This window comes from Astyanax mexicanus, chromosome 20 (genome assembly GCF_023375975.1).
Source record: "Astyanax mexicanus isolate ESR-SI-001 chromosome 20, AstMex3_surface, whole genome shotgun sequence".
Taxonomy (NCBI): Eukaryota; Metazoa; Chordata; class Actinopteri; order Characiformes; family Acestrorhamphidae; genus Astyanax; species Astyanax mexicanus.
In genome coordinates this window covers 3,251,443-3,271,725 of record NC_064427.1, presented here as the reverse complement: position 1 = coordinate 3,271,725, position 20,283 = coordinate 3,251,443, and the positions used below count along the sequence as shown (strand labels likewise).

Here is a 20,283-nt window from a genome sequence, read left to right as displayed (position 1 = left end):
ATAATACAATAAATGTATATATATTTTCGCAGTGTATACTGTATTTTTGAAATAGTTTTTTGTGTTTTGTCATATCGCCAAGAGTATCGTTATTGCGGAAATACCATAAAATATTGTGATATTAATTTAGGGCCATATCGCCCACCCCTAGTGTGTAGTGATTCCCCTCGGGTTACCTTAGGTAAACTTATAGATCATATATATCATATATAAAATTAACTGCCTAGTTAACTTATTAGGGTTTAAGGGTGTACGAGTATTTGTATGCTTTTATACTCGTCAATATTGATATATACTTAGAATCAAGCAATCAGGAGCACTGTGGAATAGTGTAGATCTTAAAGTAATAATATTGTAATAGTGTAAAGTTATACAATGCAACAGATAATTGGTTCATTTTGAGTTTTGAGTTTTTATTTATTTTACTTCTCCAAAGAAGAATATATTTAAGAAATTATAAAATTATACTTAAGTAAAAAATAGAAATTAGTTTTAATCTAGGAGCATTGCACCAGATGGTGATATGTATGATGATCTCATAATGATACAGTTGGCCCAGAACTGATGGACCAGAGCATGAGCATGTGGCAGCCCACTCCCAGAAAGTCTTCCTGCTCCTCCTGCTCTCAGAACGGATCTTCTGATGGCGGACTTCCCAACGGGTGCAATCATGACAGGCGAGTACGGCACACCTTTTGCTTTACCTTTCCACAAAATAAAATGCAAAACCACTATTACATTACATTTTATTACAAAGGCTTTATTGAGTTTCTAAATTATCTATTATTCCAGCCTTAAAACTTCCAAAATTCCAAATTAAAAACCTTGTCATTTAGAGCATTTATTTGCAGAAAATGAGAAATGGCTGAAATAACAAAAAAAACTAATTAGCTTTTAGTTCAGAAATCAATATTTGGTGGAATAACCCTGGTTTTTAATCTCTTTTTAATCTAAGTTTTCTGTGATTCTTCTCCACCAGTCTTACACACTGCTTTTGGATAACTTTATGCTGCTTTACTCCTGGTGCAAAAATTCAAGCAGTTCAGTTTGGTGGTTTGATGATCAGCTTGTGATCATCCATCTTCCTCTTGATTATATTCCAGAGGTTTTCAATTTGGTAAAATCAAAGAAACTCATCATTTTTAAGTGATCTCATATTTTTTTTTTACAGTGCTGTATATTTAAAGGAGCAAAATTTACTTTTCTTTCTTATGCCAAAATTCTAATTTTGTGTATTTTAATTTCTCCTACAGGGCGCCTCTGAAGTTGCTCTGCGAGACCATGAAGTACCAGATCATTTCTCGAGCTTTCTATGGCTGTACGTAGCTTTTCCAGATTATTAAACTATTAAACCTGTCATACTATTAAGTTATGGTCAGCTGTAAGGAACAGCAATAATATTCCTTGAATTGATATAGTGCATGTTGTAACAATCTGAAAGCAGAATATTTTTAGTATTAATTAATAATGTTTTTTTATGCATCACATTGTGTCTGAAATAGAAAACATATTACATTTAATCTAAACCTTAGATTAAATATTTGTATCTTTCATTATTTATATACTGCAGTTCATTATAGTAGTTCCAGAAGTAATTAGAATGTCCAGCAGAAACATTACATGTATTTAATATATATATATATATTTTAATAAACTGATCAGTTTGACCCACAACTTCACAGGGCAGTTGAACGCCTCACTTTTCTGTGTTTGTGTTTCTGTTGTTAAGGGTTGGCCTACTGCCGTCACCTGTCCACCGTCCGGACTCACCTGTCGGCTCTAGTCAACCCCGCCATCATCGAGCCGGATGTTCCGTACGATGCCAAAGGAGGACTCTCTGCAGAAGTGTGGAAGGCGTTTCTACAGGACAGTTCTGTAAGCAGATCCATCCAAATATTCAAAGGCAGAATACTAAAGACTTCTACCAGAGTGAGAATTACACAGGGTTTTTTTTCTCCAGAGTTAAATATTAATGTATTGATTCAGTTATTGATTTATTTGAGTTTACTGTAGAACTTCTCAAATATGAGCAACTGATTTCTCAGCCACCAGAGTATATTGGGTTTAGTTTACTGTTCACATTTTTTTTTCCCCTTCCAACTTAAAACAAATTTCCTTTCCACCTTAAAAAAAGGCACATAGGTGACTAAATCTATAGTAGATGCTTTTTTGAGTTTTATAAATGTCTGCTTATGTTGCAGAAATCACAAACATTCCACACATATAAAGTAAATCCTTATTTTAGTTTATATTCTTATTGAGTGTTTTGTTGCACCTTAAAAGGCCATTACATTTTCATAATTCATAATTTTGTTTATAAGAAATATAAGTGTATAAGAAGTATTTCTAAATGGTACACTTACATTTAATTTAATAAATTGTGAAAAAATTCATAGAAAAATAAATGAAAATCTTAAGAAAAATGTTTTTAAAACAGTATTAGGTATTATGAAAAGTTTCTGTTTCAGACAAAGAAATTTACTTTGGAAATGTATTTCTATTACCAAGTCTGGTCATTGTGATCTACCACACTATAGAGTTAAGTTAAGAGTGTTTTTTTAAATGTAGGCCAATTACAAGATTCTCCCAGGCATGGATGCTATAAATATATTGTAATATTTACATTATAGGTAAACTGGAACATACACCAAAATATTGTTTTTACCCCTGTTGGGGGCTCATAACAACCTCTCTCCCTGACAGGCTTATGAAGAAGCAGAGCTTCTCCGGTTGGTGTACTATGGTGGGGTAGATCCGACCCTCCGAAAAGAGGTGTGGCCGTTCCTGCTGGGCCATTATCACTTCACCATGACTCTCAGTGAGAGAAAGGAGGTCAGTGGGAGGGAGGGCCAGTTTTGGTCTGTTTTGGGGGGAATTAAACTGAGGGGGGGGATTGTCTGACTGTGATGTATTGTGGTGTTGCAGGTGGATGAGCAGGTCCGGGCGTGTTATGAGCAGACTATGAGCGAGTGGCTGGGCTGTGAGGCCATTGTGAAGCAACGTGAGAAGGAGCAGCATGCTGCCGCCCTCGCCAAGTGTGCCTCTGGTGCCAGTGTGGACCGGAGCCTGCGGCAGGACTCCACCATCAGCACTGACGTAAGAGATACTGCCATAGATAAAGTGGTCTGATTAGAGTAAAAGAAATAAATGCTTAAAGTAGACTCACACTCACTCTGTGTGTTATACATCTATATAATATATGAGTTTAATTTGTGAATGAAATTGCACTGTTGAGGTAAATTCATGATTAGAATAGCACTGGTGTAAATGGGTTGATTGGCACTGCTGAGGTAAATGTATTGTGCGTTGTTGGTTTGTCTGCTGGGATATTATAAATATTAAGTGTTTTAATTAATACCATTTCTACCATTTAGAATATTACATTTAATAAATTGTGTAAAAAGTAATGGAAATATAAATTAAAATTTCAAAAGATTTAGGTATAAAAATAGTAGGTATTATGTTTGCTCGATTTATGTTTCAACCAAAGAAATTTATTTCGAAAATGTATTTCTATTACCAAGTCTGGTCATGGTGATCTACCACTCTAGAGAGTTGAGTTCCAACCCTAATCTTACAAACCTATTCCAGGAAATAATGGCCTTTTTGGGCACCTAAGTGTTGGTTGGAGGTATGGTGGTAGATCTCCAATGATTGTAAAAGAATAAATGTCTCAATTTAAATGTCTTTTTAATTTTTTAGTCTTCCCAGAGTAGTAGCTCAGAGAAGCAAAGCCATGCCGGTTCTCAAAGTGACACAAACAGTAGCACTCAGGTGAGCACCATCAGCAAACTGCAAGGTTTTCACTACAAAATGTTGCGTTGTAATTTTTCCCATCTAATCATCTCAACTTTCCACAGGTGTTTGGGTCTGTCGACGAGGTTGACCCAATCGAATCTGAACCTAAGCCAAAAGACGAGAAGCCACAGCCCAAAATCCCCAACGGCACGCTTCCCAACTGCACCAGTTCTCCAGACTCTGGACATCCATCATCTCGCAACTTCTCTGTCACATCTGGACTCTCCGATTGTTCTCCAAGCACAGAGGATGCTTCTACACAAGAGTCTGGAACCAAAATTCTGGCAGCAGAAGCATCAACAGTGACTTCTGAAGTGACTGTAGAACCTGCAGCCAACTCAAGCCAGGAAAACAAGGAAGCACTTAAAGAGGAGCCAGTGCAACCGAGCTCAACTGTTGTAGAAGCAGTCAAGGAAGATCCTGTAGATCCTGTAGATCCTGTGGAATCGACTACAGAGGACATTATTGTGGACGAAAAGACGATCAAAGCTCAGGAAAATCAGAATGTAGAGAACGCCAATGCCAAAGAACTTAGCAGGACTGACAAATCCTTGGAGTTGCAGACAGAAAAGATGGATTTGAGTGAAACATCTGAGAGGAATTCTACAGTTTCCGAAAGTGTAGAAAGCACGTTACCTGAAACACAAGAGAAGAAGGGTCTTGAGATTCTTGAAACACAAAAGGAGGAGACAAAAGCTTCAGACGACAATGAAAAACACGAGCAACAGGAAATCCAATCATCAGAGGCTTCTGTGGAAGAAACAACAAAAGCCTTAGAGGAAATCAGGGACTCACAAGTGACGAATGAGGCACAGGAAAACACAGAAAACACCTCAGAACCTGATGTAGATAACACTGCAAAGTCAACCCCAGATTCAACTGTAGAAACGGACGTTAACTCTAAAACACAAGCCAAATGTGATCATCATAAACCACTGACCAAACAGTTTTCTGTAGACGATACGGATACGAAGAGCACAGATGCGAAAAGCCTTGAGGAGGTTGAAGACCTTGCAGCATCTGAGCCACCAAATAGATTGGATTGCGTTGGGCCTTCTGTAAATGAAACCAGGCCTGCTCCACCTTGCACTAAATTACCACACATGGAATTGATCATGAACAATCCATCTGACTCGCCAGAGAAGCCAGCTACGCAAAGCTTCACGAACTGGGACTCTGATCAGAGCCGGTGCAAGGCTTTAATCAAACAAATGACAGACCCTGTACCTGAGAGCTGCATTTCCATCATGTCTCTATCCAAGCATTCTCCAGACATGTCAGACGACTCTCCGTCTGCTTTAGAAATGGAGGAAATATCGTCTGCTTTGGTATTCATGCCTGCAGAGGACATCCTGACCAAGGCTCCTATTGCGATGGGCCCTCCACTGGCTCTGTCAATCCCACCAGAGAAGGTGGCAGTGGGTATGCCCGCTCTGGAGCTGTGCATGGAGACCGGCGTGAACACCAGCCCAGAGGGCACCGAGTCAGCCTTGTCGGAGGAAGAGCCGGAGATGGAGAGCTTGTTCCCCAAACCAGACTCTTTAGCTGTTGGAGGAGAACACAAGAACGATGTTGCGTCTCCAGTTTCTTCCATTGGAACCACTTACTCTGTAAGTCAGTTGACTGGAAGGCACAGTTAGAATATATATTTAATAGCAGACATACTGTATTTGGTGTCCTCCAGAGTAGTTCCAGAACCTTTCAGAAAGCTCAACAGGAAATGTGATGATGGTAATGCTATTTTAGTGGAGTCTACCATTGTCTCTTTTGAGTAATTGGACTTTTTTCTGTGTTCTTGTGTACTGGTCTAATTATTACTTCTTTGTCAAACTCACAACCCTTGGGCTAAAACTGGCCCTAAGCCTACATTTTTAATAAATGTTATCAATGTAAAATGAAGGTTTAATTGAGTTCAGCAGCTTAGTAAAAGGATAAACTCTTATTAAACCACACAAACTGGGCCAAAGTCAAATTTAAGAGGCAGAACCAATCAGAATCTCTATTTCAGCTGAGGGCAAGACAACAGAGAGTCAAACTCAGAGGAAGAACCAATCATAATCTCTATGATTATGAACTCAAGAAGAAAGAATGTCAATTTTAACTGAGGGCAAGACAAGAGAGAGTCAAATTCAAGAGGAAGAACCAATCAGAATCTTTACTTCAGCTGGGGGCAGGTCAACGGAGAGTCAAACTCTGAGGCAGAACCAATCAGAATCCCTATTCCAATTGCGGGCAGGACAACAAAGAGTTTAACTTGAGATGAAGAACCAATCAGAATCTCTATTTTAGTTGGGGGTGGGTCAACAGAGAGTCAAACTCAAGATGAAGAACCAATCAGAATCTCTATTTAAATTGGGGGCAGGACAACACAGTGTCAAACTCAAGATGAAAAACCAATCAGAGTCTCTATTTCATTTGGGGGCAGGACAACAGACAGTCAAACTCTGAATCTAAACCAATCAGAATCTTTATTTCAGCTGGTGGAGGAACAACAGAGAGTCCAACTCAAGATCAAGAACCAATCAGAATCTCTATTTCTTTCAATTCAAGTCTTTCAAATTCAATCCAATGGAATATGAATACAATTTTAAATGGTCTAAATAATGTTTTGTGGTGGGTTAAGTGGAAGCAAGTTGCAAAAATGTGTGAACCCCTGCTTTACATTTTTTTTAAATGACAGTTGTTACTTTTTCTTTTACAGCAAGAGCTGCTGGACTTGTACACCCTCAATCTGCACCGTATCGATAAAGACGTCCAGCGCTGTGATAGAAATTACTGGTATTTTACCACAACAAATCTGGAGAAACTGCGTAACATCATGTGCAGGTGAATCTGAAATACGCTGGTTATTTAGCTGCTGCTGTGTGTTTCTGCACATTGACTGAAAACACAGATACCTAAATATCTTTTTTAATTTGGCTTTTTGCTTGATTTTCCTTGTAGCTATGTTTGGCAGCATCTGGATATCGGCTATGTGCAGGGAATGTGTGATTTACTCGCGCCTCTGCTTGTTATTCTTGACGATGGTACGTTCACACTCAGTTTGCATTATTCTCTTAACCTTTAGATTGTATTGTTTAAGACTGATATGGACAGCTTGCTAATCAAACCCCTTTGTTTTTGTTAGAGGCCATGGCTTTTAGCTGCTTTACGGAACTCATGAAGAGGATGAACCAGAACTTTCCGCATGGAGGAGCTATGGACACTCACTTCGCCAACATGCGCTCGCTTATTCAGGTACGACCTCATTAAAACACGTTTCTAAAGCAAGCGTGGGGTTATTGTGTCTCTAGTTTCTGTTTCTAGTGAGGATTTTTCTGTTTTTTATTTTTCAGATTCTTGATTCTGAACTCTTTGAGCTGATGCAGCAGAATGGAGACTACACCCACTTTTACTTCTGTTACCGATGGTTTCTTTTAGACTTTAAGAGAGGTACGTATTTTTATGTAGAACCGGGATATCTGTGCATATATGTGTATATGTCTATATTTTTTTTATTTTCGCTTCCAAAAGGGTTAAATTTGATGTATCTCATTTTTCTGTTGTTTCTGTGTCCCTCCTAAGAAATGGTGTATGACGATGTGTTCTCTGTGTGGGAAACCATCTGGGCTGCCCGCACCATCTCCTCTGGCCACTTTGTGCTCTTCATTGCCCTGGCCCTGGTTGAGCTGTACAGAGACATCATTCTGGAGAACAACATGGACTTCACTGACATCATCAAGTTCTTTAACGGTAAGACGGCTCTCAGGTCGTTTTGGAGCGTTTCTCCCTCTGTTTGGTTTGGTTTCACACAGGCACAAATTTAAATGCACGAAAATACGGATCAATAAACCACACAAGCACATTCTCTCCTCTGATTGGTCAGAGCTGTCTGCCATGAAAGCAAGAAAGTAAATATAGTGAGAAGATTCTGTGTTCTGGCGTATATATATATATATATATATATATATATCTGTGCATTTTAAAGCTGTGAGCAGTGAACGCTGCACATGAAGCATGTGTAAACAGCATGGAGCAGCAGAGACCATGTTTGTTCATAGCTGTGGTAATTATTTGCCATTATCTGGCTAATGTTTCAGATTAAACTGAACCTTATCAGCAGTTTAGCTTAAATAAAAGGAGTATATTTGATATAGCTGGGTCGGATCAAGATCGGATCATGTTCTTACCACAAGCGAAACTACTCCAGAGTTTGTTTGTTTGATCAAACCTCACTAAGGGTACAAAAAACGAACCAGAGTCCGTTTTTACCTGACCGAATAGTGCAGGTGTAGAAACAAAAACAAAAAAAAACAACGCCAGATATGACATGGGTCCCACTGTGTCCCATGACTTTTGGCATGTGCTGTGTGAGCTAAAGAATGCTGCACTTATCTGTGAGATATGTGTGTGGGATCTCCTGCATTGAATGTGGTTGTGATTGACTTTTGCCGAAGACTGCTTGTCACTGGTTCACATGGACAATTCTAACCAGATGCCGCCAGTCACGATCCACCGTTGGCACTAATATTAGCCTCCCTGACTGGGACATATGTGACACTGTGGACAGTAGATCCAGATCCATAACTTTGGAATAATCTTTCAATTTTTATAAAGGAATGAGCCACAGCGGATAATTTTAAGTCTCTTTTATGTCTATTTTTTGTGTTAATTTGAATTAGGTTGGTGTTATATGATTTTATTGTAGAGCACTTTTTGTCTTTTAAATCTGCTGTATTAATAAAGATGAGTTGACTTGACTTGTTTCTACAGAAATGGCTGAGCGACACGACGTCCCGAAACTTCTGGTGATGGCCCGAGACTTGGTCCACAAGGTCCAGATCCTCATAGAGAACAAGTGATGTGGCGTCTCCATTTCTCCATCGGCGCTCCACCGTCTAATTAAAGAAAACTACTGCTTGTGCCCTATTTCTGCGTATCATACGTTTAAACCCAGCTGATAAAGCGCATCTTTCTCTTGACCTCCTGCTGAGAAGCTTCTCAGAGGGTTCTGTGCCGGGAAAACAGTGAGAGTTGGCCCAAAACACATTTTAAACTAATGTAGTGCTGGAGAACAACAACAGCCAAATAAAATGATAACACCTGGGAATATATATATATATATATATATATATAGATATATGGTTGATCATAGTTGATCAAAGTTTTGTATTGGAAAGACTGAAGTGGGCTGAAATGTTAATTACAGTACTAATGGTGATGATAACAGAACCAAATGATGTGTCTCTACCAACACAGATTCTTTGAAAAGCACAAAATATCCGTTTTTGCAAAATGTAGTATAAAGAAACCACTATATTCAGAGTGGTGATCACTGCTAAAAGACGTAGAACCCAGATTCTTAAAGTATTACATTACATTATGTACATTATGGCATCACAATATTTGCACGAAGAAGATAAAAAACCCCAGTCAGTGTCAGCACATCCTCCTGTTTTCAGGTATTATGAATTGAGCTTGTATTATACAAACAGAGTGATTTTCTTTTTTGTAATTATGACCTAAGCTTTCTGCCCCCCGGTGATGCTCGTCACTCTGTGACACTCAGTTTAGCTGCTACACAAGTATGTACCTCACTCAGCGAAACGACCTTAGTCGAGAAGAAAAGAAAAAAACAATCTATCTATAATAGAAGTATAATCTCGGAGATGTGTTTATTTTTATCAGTCTTTTTTGCCTTAAGTTCCTTGGTTTAGGGACAAGTGCCATGTGTTAGTTTCTGCTCAGTGAGTGATTTAAAACTACAAGGTCTCTGAATCAGAATGTGGGCCGAATGAAGAAGCCATTATATGTGAGACTCGTTCATGCGTTGATGTGTTTGGCATATACAGTAGAACAGTCACAGTTGTGTATAAAGGTTTTGGCATCCCCTTTATTCATTTTTGAAGTGAAAAGAAGGAAAAACTGCATAACAGAAAATGTAATTTAATGCAAATCACAATGCACATTCACGACTTGTTTTATGTGTTGAATGAAAAATAGTTGAGACGCAGATGGTTGGATGTCAGCAGGGGGCGAGTATTATTGATTGGTTGATCTGCATATTGTGATGTGTCTGTGTACCAAACTACACTGACACATCAATAAAATCACAATAAAAGCGTGTTTTTAAAGTTAGGAAATGTTTAGAAAAAATTAAGCAGGACTGGTATGTTTCATTAATTCAAATGAACACATTTCAGCTATTAATAGAACAAATTTGATGCTAGGTGTGAACAGGATTTTGGTAAGACCTGATATTTTTAGCAACAGGGTGCATTTTTACCCTGTAGGCGTAATTAAATTAATTTCAGCCCTTCAGATTAGAGGAATCTGTGATTGTTGAGTGTTATTTTCTAATAACATGTCTTGGTCTAATTAGGATAGTTAATAAAGGGTGTGAAAATCCAGAACTACAATTGTCAAAAATAATGATTTTGCTTTAGTATTTTGCTTTAGTTTTTAGTAGAACCCTTTCAGAACCTGCATCCATTACAATGGACATCATGTATTTTTTTTATTTATCTTTATTTTTAATTTTATTTATCTTTATTTTTAATTTTCACTATTTGAGAGCTGTTGTCCATCAGAATAGACTATAAACCAGCCAATGAACAAGTTTATACATCAATAAAACAGTAACATGGCCCCACCTACTGCAAAAACCTTGGAAAAAACAACAATACTAGAGCAACTGGGGCAAAGTAACAGTCATTTTTACTAATTTATTGTGATTTGGAAACCTTTTAATCATGTTTAGGAATGAATTGTGAAATACAAAAGGTCAGTATTAAATATAAAATGTTGTACACACGCTTCCAATGCAATTTATTTACAATTTACAATTTACAAAGATTTATTTGCTATATAGATTTTATAGTAGATTATTAGTCTTCTTTTCTGTGCATTACAGACAGAAAACTGCTTACTTAATTTTTTTAATCTCTATCACTGGAGATCATTCAGTTCTGAAGGGGTTAGCCAAATTAAAAATGAAAACTCTGTGTTAAGATTTGCAGTAAAAAAGGTAATTTACTTCATAAGTTGTGCTTTCTTCATTTAACTTCATAAATGAAACAGAAAACATGTAATCTGCACCGGGGTGCCCAAACTTTTACATACGATTGTATAACATTTACATGAAGAGTGTGTGTGTGTGTGTGTGTGTGTGTGTGTTATGCTCTGAACTACCAGCAACCGAAATTTTTGTATGGTTGTCTCATACTTTTAGCACTGGGTTCAGTGTGATTGTAGGAATCTGCTAAAATCTTGTAACTCAAACCAAGTGTTTTAAGTGCCAGTGTTCTCAACACTAACCTTCACCCGTCCATATCTGTGTGTTACCATTTCTTAATCGCTCTGTATACATTAGACTTCAGAAACCAATAGATCACACTATAAAAATATTCAGCGAAATGAAAAAAATTAAATTATTTGTGAATTGTAAAAAGTGTTGTATTTGAAAGTGACGATTTATTTATGAGAAACAGAAACCGACAGAAAGATAACCGAGACTATGTGAAAAGATTATATTCTATGCTTATATATTTTTATTGTAATCTGTGTAACTACATAGTATATTGTCAGAACGTCGTGCCACTAAAGATAATCTGTATTGTAATATGGAATAAATGTGAACTGTGGTGAACGCTTTGTGATTTGTTTCTTTTTATTTTAATATCATCTGTTAATCTGATCGTGACTGTTTACACTGAAGGGGATTTGCTAAAATGTACAACAATTTTTAGGGGAAAAAAATACTTAGTGTATAAATAGATACGGATGTTCACTAATGTACACTCTACAAAATATGCAGTCATAATAATAATTATAACCCTTTTAATATGTCATTAACATGAGATATTGTGTCACAATAACCATATACATCGCCATATATTATTAGTAGAAAACCAACATGTCGTAATTCTCACATAAAACATCTTGTAGAATAAACACATAGTTTAGCTAGCCTAAAAAGCTGTAAATTGTACTGTAAAAGCTTAAATATAGTAAATCTATGATTTCTCATTTCCTTTTCTTTTCAATATGGTTTACATTTAACATTACAGTTAACATTTACACAACATTTAATAACGATTAATAACATTTAATTAAGATACAACATTTCATATCATTTAATAGCGATTAAAACTTTAGCGAATTATAACATTTAATTAAAGTAATAACATTTTAAAATAATGAGTAATAATATTTGATAAATATTACTAGGATGGCATTTAATAATAACATTTATTAAAGATGATTAGCATTTAATAATATGCAATACCTTTTATAATATTTACTAAAGATTAATAACATTTAATAAAGATGAAAAACGTTATACGTTATAACGTTATATAATCACGTTATACCATTAAACAAAGCGTATTAAAATGTCATAAAATGAATAGGAATTTATTACATTTAATAAATATTTACAGCGTTTTATAACATTTAATAAAGATTAATAAAGATGAATATAGTAAAGCGGTGTTCTGTTGGTTTAACAGCAGCTGCTGCGTCATTAGAACGCGACCCGGCTGCTCTCTGACCACGTGATTCTGCAAAGTCAAGCGAGTCTCCTGCTGATCATAAACACAGAACCGACCCGCAGCAGAACCAGCTGAACCTTTTTGAACCTGTTAAAGCCCTGTAAGAACCGTGTTGGAGCCCCGCGGAAGATGAACAGTGTGGGGGAGGGCTGCACGGAGCTGAAGAGGGAGTATGATCAGTGTTTTAACCGCTGGTTCGCTGAGAAGTTCCTGAAGGGAGAGCGGAGTGGAGACCCCTGCACTGAGCTCTTCAAGCAGTACCAGACCTGCGTACAGGTACCCAACCCGCACAGCCCGCACAGCCCGGCCCTGCGGCTCTACAGCCCGGCGGAACACCGCCCCGGACTCCAGAGTTTAGAGATTATCTAGATAAAGCAGAACCTGATTTATCACCATCACTTTGTTACATTATTATGAAGATCAAAACCTACCGAGATATATTTACATTTAAACCCTTAAAAACATACATATTAAAACATTACATATCATTCACAGTTGGCGAAATGACAGAACATTAAATAGAAGAATATATATTTATTTCAAGAATATAATAGTGCATTACATATTATAATTGCATACAAAATGATATTGCACACCCCTAACTGAGATATTTAAAAAATCAAGAATTTGATCAGATTTGTAACAGAAGTCAATGATCCAGAATGATCAGTCATGATACTAATAATAATGCATTCCGAATATCTCCATATATCCAGGATTAAAGTAAAATAAATGATCCTGGACAGATTTAATATGTCAGAACAGTGTGAATTTTTCCTTTTGCTAAAAAAAAGCCAAAAAGTTGTACCTTGATGTGATACTTATTATAGATTGTCATAGATTATGTATATATAGAGTTTTTTGGAGTGTATTATTAGTATCTTAACATTCTGGATCATTGACTTCTGTTACAAATCTAATATATATTTTTTAAATATATATATATCTCAGTTAGGTGCATGTCTTACTATATTGTATGCAATAATACAATTTCTATTTTGTTGCAGTAGTGTACTCTTGAAATACCATTAAATATCGTGATATTATTTTAGGGCCTAGAAAAAGATGAGTGACTAGCAGAAATCAGTCCTTTAGCTTCTATAGGACACAGCACTAATCCCAAGATTTTTTGGCATGTCAGTGTATATGTAAATCTAGTATCTTAAATTAGACTAACTTATTATTTAAATTATTTTCCTGTTTTAACCACAGTGTTCTGATCAATAATCATTTTACAGAAAGCCATCAAAGAGAAGGACATTCCTATCGATGGTGTGGAGTTCATGGGGCCAAACAAGGAGAAGCCTGGCAGTTGATGTGATCTGAATACAGGGCTGCTGTCCTTCACCCAGACTCTATCCACGGCTGGATGGCCCACCTGATCTTCCTGAGCTGCACTGGTGACGTTTGCATCATCAGGAAACACAAGACATGAGGACTTGATTTTGGGACTGGGGGTAGAATGTAAAACTGAATGACTGAGTAATAAATGTATTGTAGGATCCTGGTACTACTTCAATATTTTAAACTCGGTCAGTGAATCACTAAAAAAGTGATATATCTGGTGGGTTTACTCAACTCGTCAGTAACTTGAGCATGCACGTCTCAGGTAGCTGGTGGAGGATGTTATGCATTCTTGCATTGAATGGCTGTTTAAATTATTGGGTAACTGGAATAACACGCAGCTATTACATATTAACATGCCTGAAAATGTGACTAAATAATGTGTTTTTGTATATTAATAGATTTGAGGAGTGGAAATCAAAGTGAAAAATATGAAGAAATAAAATGAATGAAATCCAGGAATTCTTATTGATGTACTTGTGTTCAATAATGACCAATGACCAACATTTGGGAGAACAATTTCATGACTCAATGCTTTATTTGAAAAAAGAAAAAAAAAAAAGCACTTTGCATACTTCCATTACGTGATACAAAAGGAGTGGGGGAAACACAGCAAAAACAATGCAAAAAAAAAAAAAAAACAATTAAAAAAGTTCATCCTTTCATTTAAAACAAACAAAAAAAACATAATCTACAGATTTTGAAGATTGATCAAATGACTGCAAATCCTGTCCCAACAACAGGTGTGTTTCACTAAAACCACTGAAGATGGACAAAAGTCAAAAGCATGATGACTATTCTAAATGCCACAAAGTTGAAGAAGTGTTCACACTTTCACAGGAGAATCCGGAGTGACGTTTTAGGACACCTGCTCCATCACATTCGTTCACTCTCTGTCTGGCAGCTGCCAGTTATCCAGCTAGAGGAATAATTTTGTTGAGACCGTTTCTGCACTTTGAAGGCCTTTGGGGTGTTTTAGTGACGGAATGTAAATTACAGAAGGTAAGAAACAAAGCAAAAAGAAAATTAAAAAGGTAGGAAATGATTCGTGGGGGTGGGGTGACTTGACCAGCTCTGGCGTTTCTTGGCTCTTTACCGATAGTGGCGTGGGGGCGGGCTGTGGTGCTGGGGTGGTGCTCGTCGAGGAGGGGGGCTATGACGAGACATATGGCGTGGAGGGGAGCGGTAACGAGGCGGGGACCCTCTGCTCTGATAGGGGGGTGAATAACGCCCACGAGACCTGGACCTGGAACGCGAACGACCCCAGCTTGTTCCCCTCTCCTCCAGAACTCTGATGTAGGCAGTCTCTCCCTGTGCAGCAAACGGAGAAACTGTTAAACAAATCACTCAGAAGCGCTTCCCTTAGTTTTTTTTTTTATTATTAAAAAGCAGTTCAGTTAATTTGTACATTTAATGAATAATTTAGCATTTCATCTTAAATACAGTTGCTGATAGCAGCAACAGAAACATTGTCCTATGGTTGTGTGGACCGCTAACCCAATGCTTATGTTCTTTTAAAATTCTCTATACTAGATGCCCTAATAGCTAAACTAGGCCCTATAGAAAAAGCCCACATAGCCTGATTCTGATTGTATTAGGGCAATATGACTTTTTATCATATTGTGTTAAATACTACGATAAACTCTACTTATAACAACATTATTAATTATATGTAACATTTTGATAAGTGGTTTCTAAGAATCTGCCACTACACATGCATGTTTTCTGCATGCCAAAACGATGCAATATTTTTTTTACCATATTGCCCAGCCTAAATTACTACTACACCATTTAAAAAAAAAAAAAAGAATCATTTGAAATACTAAAAACTACACTATTGACTTAGCATACAATAGAGATATGGAAATGACCACAATAGTTTTTGATGTGCGTTTACAAAAAAATATGATAAATACGTATCCTTTTATTCAACCATTTTTTCTTAACAGAATCTCATTTTTTGTGTGGATTTTTAGAATCTTAATTTTATTTAAGGGGTGAAAATGCATTATTATGCTATAATATTATATAATTACGTAATTTTTATTTTTTGTTGGACATAGTCTACCAAGTTTTTTTTTAATTACCTGGTGGGATCTGAACTCTGTCCCGTCCAGCCGACGCAGAGCATATTCCATGTCTTCCCGTCGAAGGAATTCAACCACTCCCTCGCCGTCCCTCTGAACATCAGCAAAGCACACATCTCCTGCTTCCCGCATGTGATCTTTCAGGTCCTGCCAGCTGCCAGTAGGAGGAAGACCTGAAATGAAAAATATAGAATTCATATCTCTCATCAATACGAATACACTTTTAGAGACCGACCACACATAAATATTACTAAATTCTTAGCTAAAAGAAATTCCAGAAAGGAGGAAAACCTTTTGACCTACCAGTCACTATAACCCGGAACTCAGATCGGCGAGATGGAGGTCCAAATCTTCCCCTTGGTCCTCCTCCTCCACCGACAGATCCACCAAATTTGGATCCTGAGGAACGAGGATATTCCACACGCAGCTTACAGTCTCCAAATCCATATCCATTCCTTCCATAGACAGCATCCTCCGCATCCCTATGGGAAGAGAGTAAAGTGCTCCTAACTTTCTTTCTACTGAGGGACACTTGAGAAATGTCTCCTCCATGTGTTTCCTGACGTCAGTCAGTCAGTGAGGGTGAAAATGAAACATCAGCCCTGGAACTCACCGTGGGTCCTCAAAACGAACAAAGGCAAAGGGGATGGTGCCTCGGTTGTTCTTCAGCTCGATATCCCGAATTTTTCCATATTTGAAGAAGAGATCCTCAATGTCCCTCTCCTGCACGTCCATGGGAAGGTTCCCCACATAGATCCTCCCGTCCGCCATAGCTCAAACCGGCCTTGCACAAACTGAACGGACCTGCGGATCTTCGAGGAGATACAGGGTTCCACAAAAGAGTGTTGAGGGACAATCCCGATTCAAGTCCGTCCTCCTAAAAGTGTCCTAATTAACTAAACTTTGGGTAGAGCAGCAGAAGTAGTAGTACATGTTGAGCTTTAGTAACACATCATAGGACCTCTCCAAGACCTCATCAGACTCTGAAAAACTTAAACACACAGGATAACCAGTGAGTAAAATCGTGCTTGCTACTTTAAAAATGATGCATCTGTTAATACTTAATACTATATTCTATCATGTTAAGAAAACTCAGAATTAAGATCAAGTTTCACTTGTGTCAGATTCAGCATGTGAACAAAAGTTTTGGGACACTAGATTTTTTTCTTTCTCTTCTTCCTGTTACTTACATAAACAAGCTTATTAAATAGGCTGTGATGAGCATGTTGGGGGTAGCATACCTCCAATCCATGCCTTAGGCTGGTGGTATCAGACCTGGTGCCAAAAGGTTTATACACTGTCTGGCCCCCCCCAAAAAATAAGTCTCCTCCTGGATTTAACCTAAGCAAATGATCTGAGGTTGACGCTGCAGTTGGTCAGGTCTAGGTCCAGCAACAGTATGTGACCTTAACTCCATTGAGAATCTTTGGGATGTGCTGGAGAAGCTCTGCTTTGTGCAGCGGTCAGACTCTACCATCATCAATGCTGCTGCAAGATCTTGGTAAAAAATTAATGCAACACTGGATTGAAATAAATCTTGTGACATTGCAGAAGCTTACTGAAACAGTGCCACAGTGAATGTGTGCTGCAATCAAAGCTAAAGGCAGTTCAATAAAATATTAGTGTGTGACCTTTTTTTTTTGTAACCAGGCAGTGTATTTAACACAAGCTGCATTCCAGAGAATGGATCCAGGAAGCAGTGGGTGCAACTCAAAAAACATGCCTGTCTTGTTTGTTAATCACTGATTGTAGCCACAAGTGGTCGATAGGCCAGAATGTCGAAATTTGAATTTATTAAAGATCTGGTTTTTTTTAGGTTATTTTAAAAATGTTGTATTTCAGCTAATATACGTGCACATTGTTTTTACATAAAAAGTGCATTATTTTTCAAAACCATGGAACTGTATTATTGTGCTTTTAATGATCATTATTGTTATTAAATGACAATAACATAGTTTATCACAATTATGTCTAGGACAATATATCGCACACACAAAAATAGTTATCGGGACAGTCCTCATTATGTTTGTATGTGTGATAAGCCTGAGAAAACAGTTATTTTAATTAAATTAGTATTGTAGGTTCAATGTGTTAATCTATAAGTGCACAGAATCAGCTACACTGCCTATAAACACCCCCATCACTCCCCTTCCTTTATTGCTAAGCTAGATAGCGTTAGCTCAACTAGCTTACCTAACCTAGCTGCGTCAGCTAGCGCCAACTGAGCTACTGCTGCCTCTGATAATAAATAAGGCCGCCAGTGAGCCTCTATAAAACACACAGGCCAATTTATATAATACTTAATATGTTTAATCTGATATTTACCCGAATAAAGAGCTGCAGCAGCTGCTAATTTAGCACAGAGGCTAATCTTCCCTTTGTTGGGACAATGCTGTAAGCTTAGCCTATCCTAGCATTAGCCAGCTAGCTAAATGCCGTTAATACTCACTCCGCTCGCGCAGGGGGTGAGTAAATGTGACGCGGCCGGTGTGTGAGTGTCACTATATATCACTCTTGTGCATAAAATGTGTAAAATCCGCGCGGAGTGAAGGTGAAACACGTACCTGCCCGTGAAATGAAGCTGCCGTTAGCTGCCCGAAGCTAATCGACCTCCCCGCCGCTTCCTCCGCACCAGGAAACGTGTGGTGCACGCAGACCACGCCCACACAGACACGCCCCATTTGTGATACCACGCCCCATTGTCCGTATTTGCACACGTAGTAGTAGTCAAACGTTTGGCCACACCTCTTCTCATTCAGGGTTATTTTTTTATTTCTTAATTTAATTTATTTTCTACACTGTAGAATAATTTGAAATGCATAAAAACAATTAAGGGAACACATAATAATTATTATAAATTACGTAGTAAACAGAAAAAAGTGTGTGTCCTCCACAATATTATTATTATTATTATTATTTTTTTTTATTTTTATTTTTTTTATGAACATTAATTCAGTGTCAAGTTCATTTCACCACTTACTGATGCCTACTAAGCAATGTTAAATAAAGGTCGTTAATAGGTTGTTTTTACATTTTTATTTATGCTAAAATTTAAACTCTCCCTTTCTTCTCTCTCTCTCTCTCTCTCTCTCTCTCTCTCTCTCTCTATCACACACACACACAGCACGTGTCCTCTTTCCAGGTTGTGTGGAATATGGAGCTACACTAGTGTTTATTTCTTCCATAAAAGCTCTCTGTTAAACTCAGTAACTCAGCACATTAAAATATTCTCATTTAAAAATGATCAAAACTACCCTGAAGTATTATAATATACTACACTATTATAACTGTCTCCCTTCCAAAGATAAAGGGAAACACCAGCATTAAAAAAAATAAAAATCATGATTTCAATCATAAATAATTGGAAATATGGTTGGGATTAATAAAATTTTAAATTTTAAGTACAGCTAAAATATATATTTTTTTGGCACAACTAATATAAAAAAAATATTTTATTTACAGTTAAATAAGGAGAAGAAAAGTCAGAATTCTATTGTGAATAATCAGAAAATAATATGAAAAAAAAAGTCTGTTATGAAATCAGGAGCAGGTAAGTTTATTGTGGTAACCTGTGTGCTACATGTTACATCACAGTCACATGTACACAGTCACAGTCACACAGTCACATGTACAGACCTCTGTAACATATCAGAAGCTGGATGTAGGTGTGAGATAAGCATAAGGTTGTACGATTTGTTTTCGTAAAGATTATCTTAAATCTCATCAGTTCTGCTGCAGCACAATGTAGATAAACCTTGAAAACATTCTAATGTACATGAGGGTATTCTGTACTACTGTGGAGGCATTCATGATGGAGTGAAGTGCAGAGGTAGTATGATTTCATCATTTTTAAGCAAAAACAATGCAGTAATGGTGCATGGGTGGTTTCTGTCAGTACAGGACTGTTGATTGACCTTAAGGTAGAGAGAAGGAGCTTGGCCCGTTTTAGTGTATAATCCTACATATGTATTCCTTCATTGTAAATGAAAAGTGAAGTGATCCGTTAAAGAAACCTAAATAAACTTATCTTGTGTAGTCCTGATGAGTGCCAGTTTCATCATCATAAAATTTTGAGAGTTATTTGCGACTGCAATTTTTTTTTTAAATCTTTCAGATAGCCTGACCTTCATTTCTTAAAGTACTTTCTTTTTCTTTACATAATGGAGTAGTTCTTGCTTCTCATAATCTGGAATAAAACATTACTCAAAAACATCTGCTTTGTTTAACAGTTTTTTTTGTTTACTAAATTATTCCACGTTTTCTCCTTAGTTTGGATGACTTTAGTATTAATTTACAATACAGAACATTTCAAAATGGTGAAAATCACTGAATTTAAGGTGTCCAAACTTTTGACTGATACTGTAAATACATGTCCTTTCTCAGTGAGTGAGAGGGCGAGAGAGCTAATGAGAGAGAGAGAGAGAGAGAGAGAGAGAGAGAGAGAGTGAGAGTCAGATGCAGTAGAACTGGTTTTTAGCTTGTGGGTGGTACACTGAAGTGTGAACCGGGCTGGAGGTGGTTCC

The 20,283-nt window shown here is 37.3% G+C and overlaps 3 protein-coding genes across 4 annotated transcripts in view; 2 read left to right on the top strand and 1 right to left on the bottom strand.

Annotated features, from left to right (window-relative positions):
* Positions 1–11,425, top strand: part of sgsm1b (small G protein signaling modulator 1b) — a 29,412-nt gene extending 17,987 nt beyond the window's left edge. The window contains exons 13-25 of the mRNA XM_022680886.2: positions 551–677; positions 1,254–1,318; positions 1,730–1,875; positions 2,704–2,832; positions 2,926–3,096; positions 3,703–3,774; positions 3,861–5,408; positions 6,500–6,624; positions 6,742–6,824; positions 6,926–7,035; positions 7,134–7,230; positions 7,363–7,530; positions 8,551–11,425. Coding sequence (XP_022536607.2) covers positions 551–677; positions 1,254–1,318; positions 1,730–1,875; positions 2,704–2,832; positions 2,926–3,096; positions 3,703–3,774; positions 3,861–5,408; positions 6,500–6,624; positions 6,742–6,824; positions 6,926–7,035; positions 7,134–7,230; positions 7,363–7,530; positions 8,551–8,639 — 2,930 coding nt within the window. The 3' untranslated portion in view covers positions 8,640–11,425. The remainder of the gene's footprint in view (positions 1–550; positions 678–1,253; positions 1,319–1,729; positions 1,876–2,703; positions 2,833–2,925; positions 3,097–3,702; positions 3,775–3,860; positions 5,409–6,499; positions 6,625–6,741; positions 6,825–6,925; positions 7,036–7,133; positions 7,231–7,362; positions 7,531–8,550) is intronic.
* An 888-nt stretch (positions 11,426–12,313) lies between these two features.
* triap1 (TP53 regulated inhibitor of apoptosis 1) lies at positions 12,314–14,135 on the top strand. Its single transcript, XM_022680885.2, has 2 exons — positions 12,314–12,605; positions 13,568–14,135. The coding sequence occupies exons 1-2, from the start codon at positions 12,459–12,461 to the stop codon at positions 13,643–13,645; spliced, it is 225 nt and encodes a 74-aa protein (XP_022536606.1). The 5' UTR covers positions 12,314–12,458; the 3' UTR covers positions 13,646–14,135.
* Positions 14,136–14,179: 44 nt separating this feature from the next.
* srsf9 (serine and arginine rich splicing factor 9) lies at positions 14,180–18,442 on the bottom strand. Of its 2 annotated transcripts, none has more exons than XM_007250244.4 (5): positions 18,325–18,442; positions 16,374–16,751; positions 16,064–16,242; positions 15,761–15,933; positions 14,180–14,984 (listed from the first exon to the last, which is right to left on the bottom strand). In XM_007250244.4, the coding sequence occupies exons 2-5, from the start codon at positions 16,529–16,531 to the stop codon at positions 14,766–14,768; spliced, it is 729 nt and encodes a 242-aa protein (XP_007250306.1). In that variant the 5' UTR covers positions 16,532–16,751; positions 18,325–18,442; the 3' UTR covers positions 14,180–14,765. The 2 variants fall into 2 exon arrangements, with proteins under 2 accessions (XP_007250306.1, XP_015461587.1); XM_015606101.3 differs by having other exon boundaries at positions 16,374–16,572; positions 18,325–18,419.
* Positions 18,443–20,283: the final 1,841 nt, after the last annotated feature.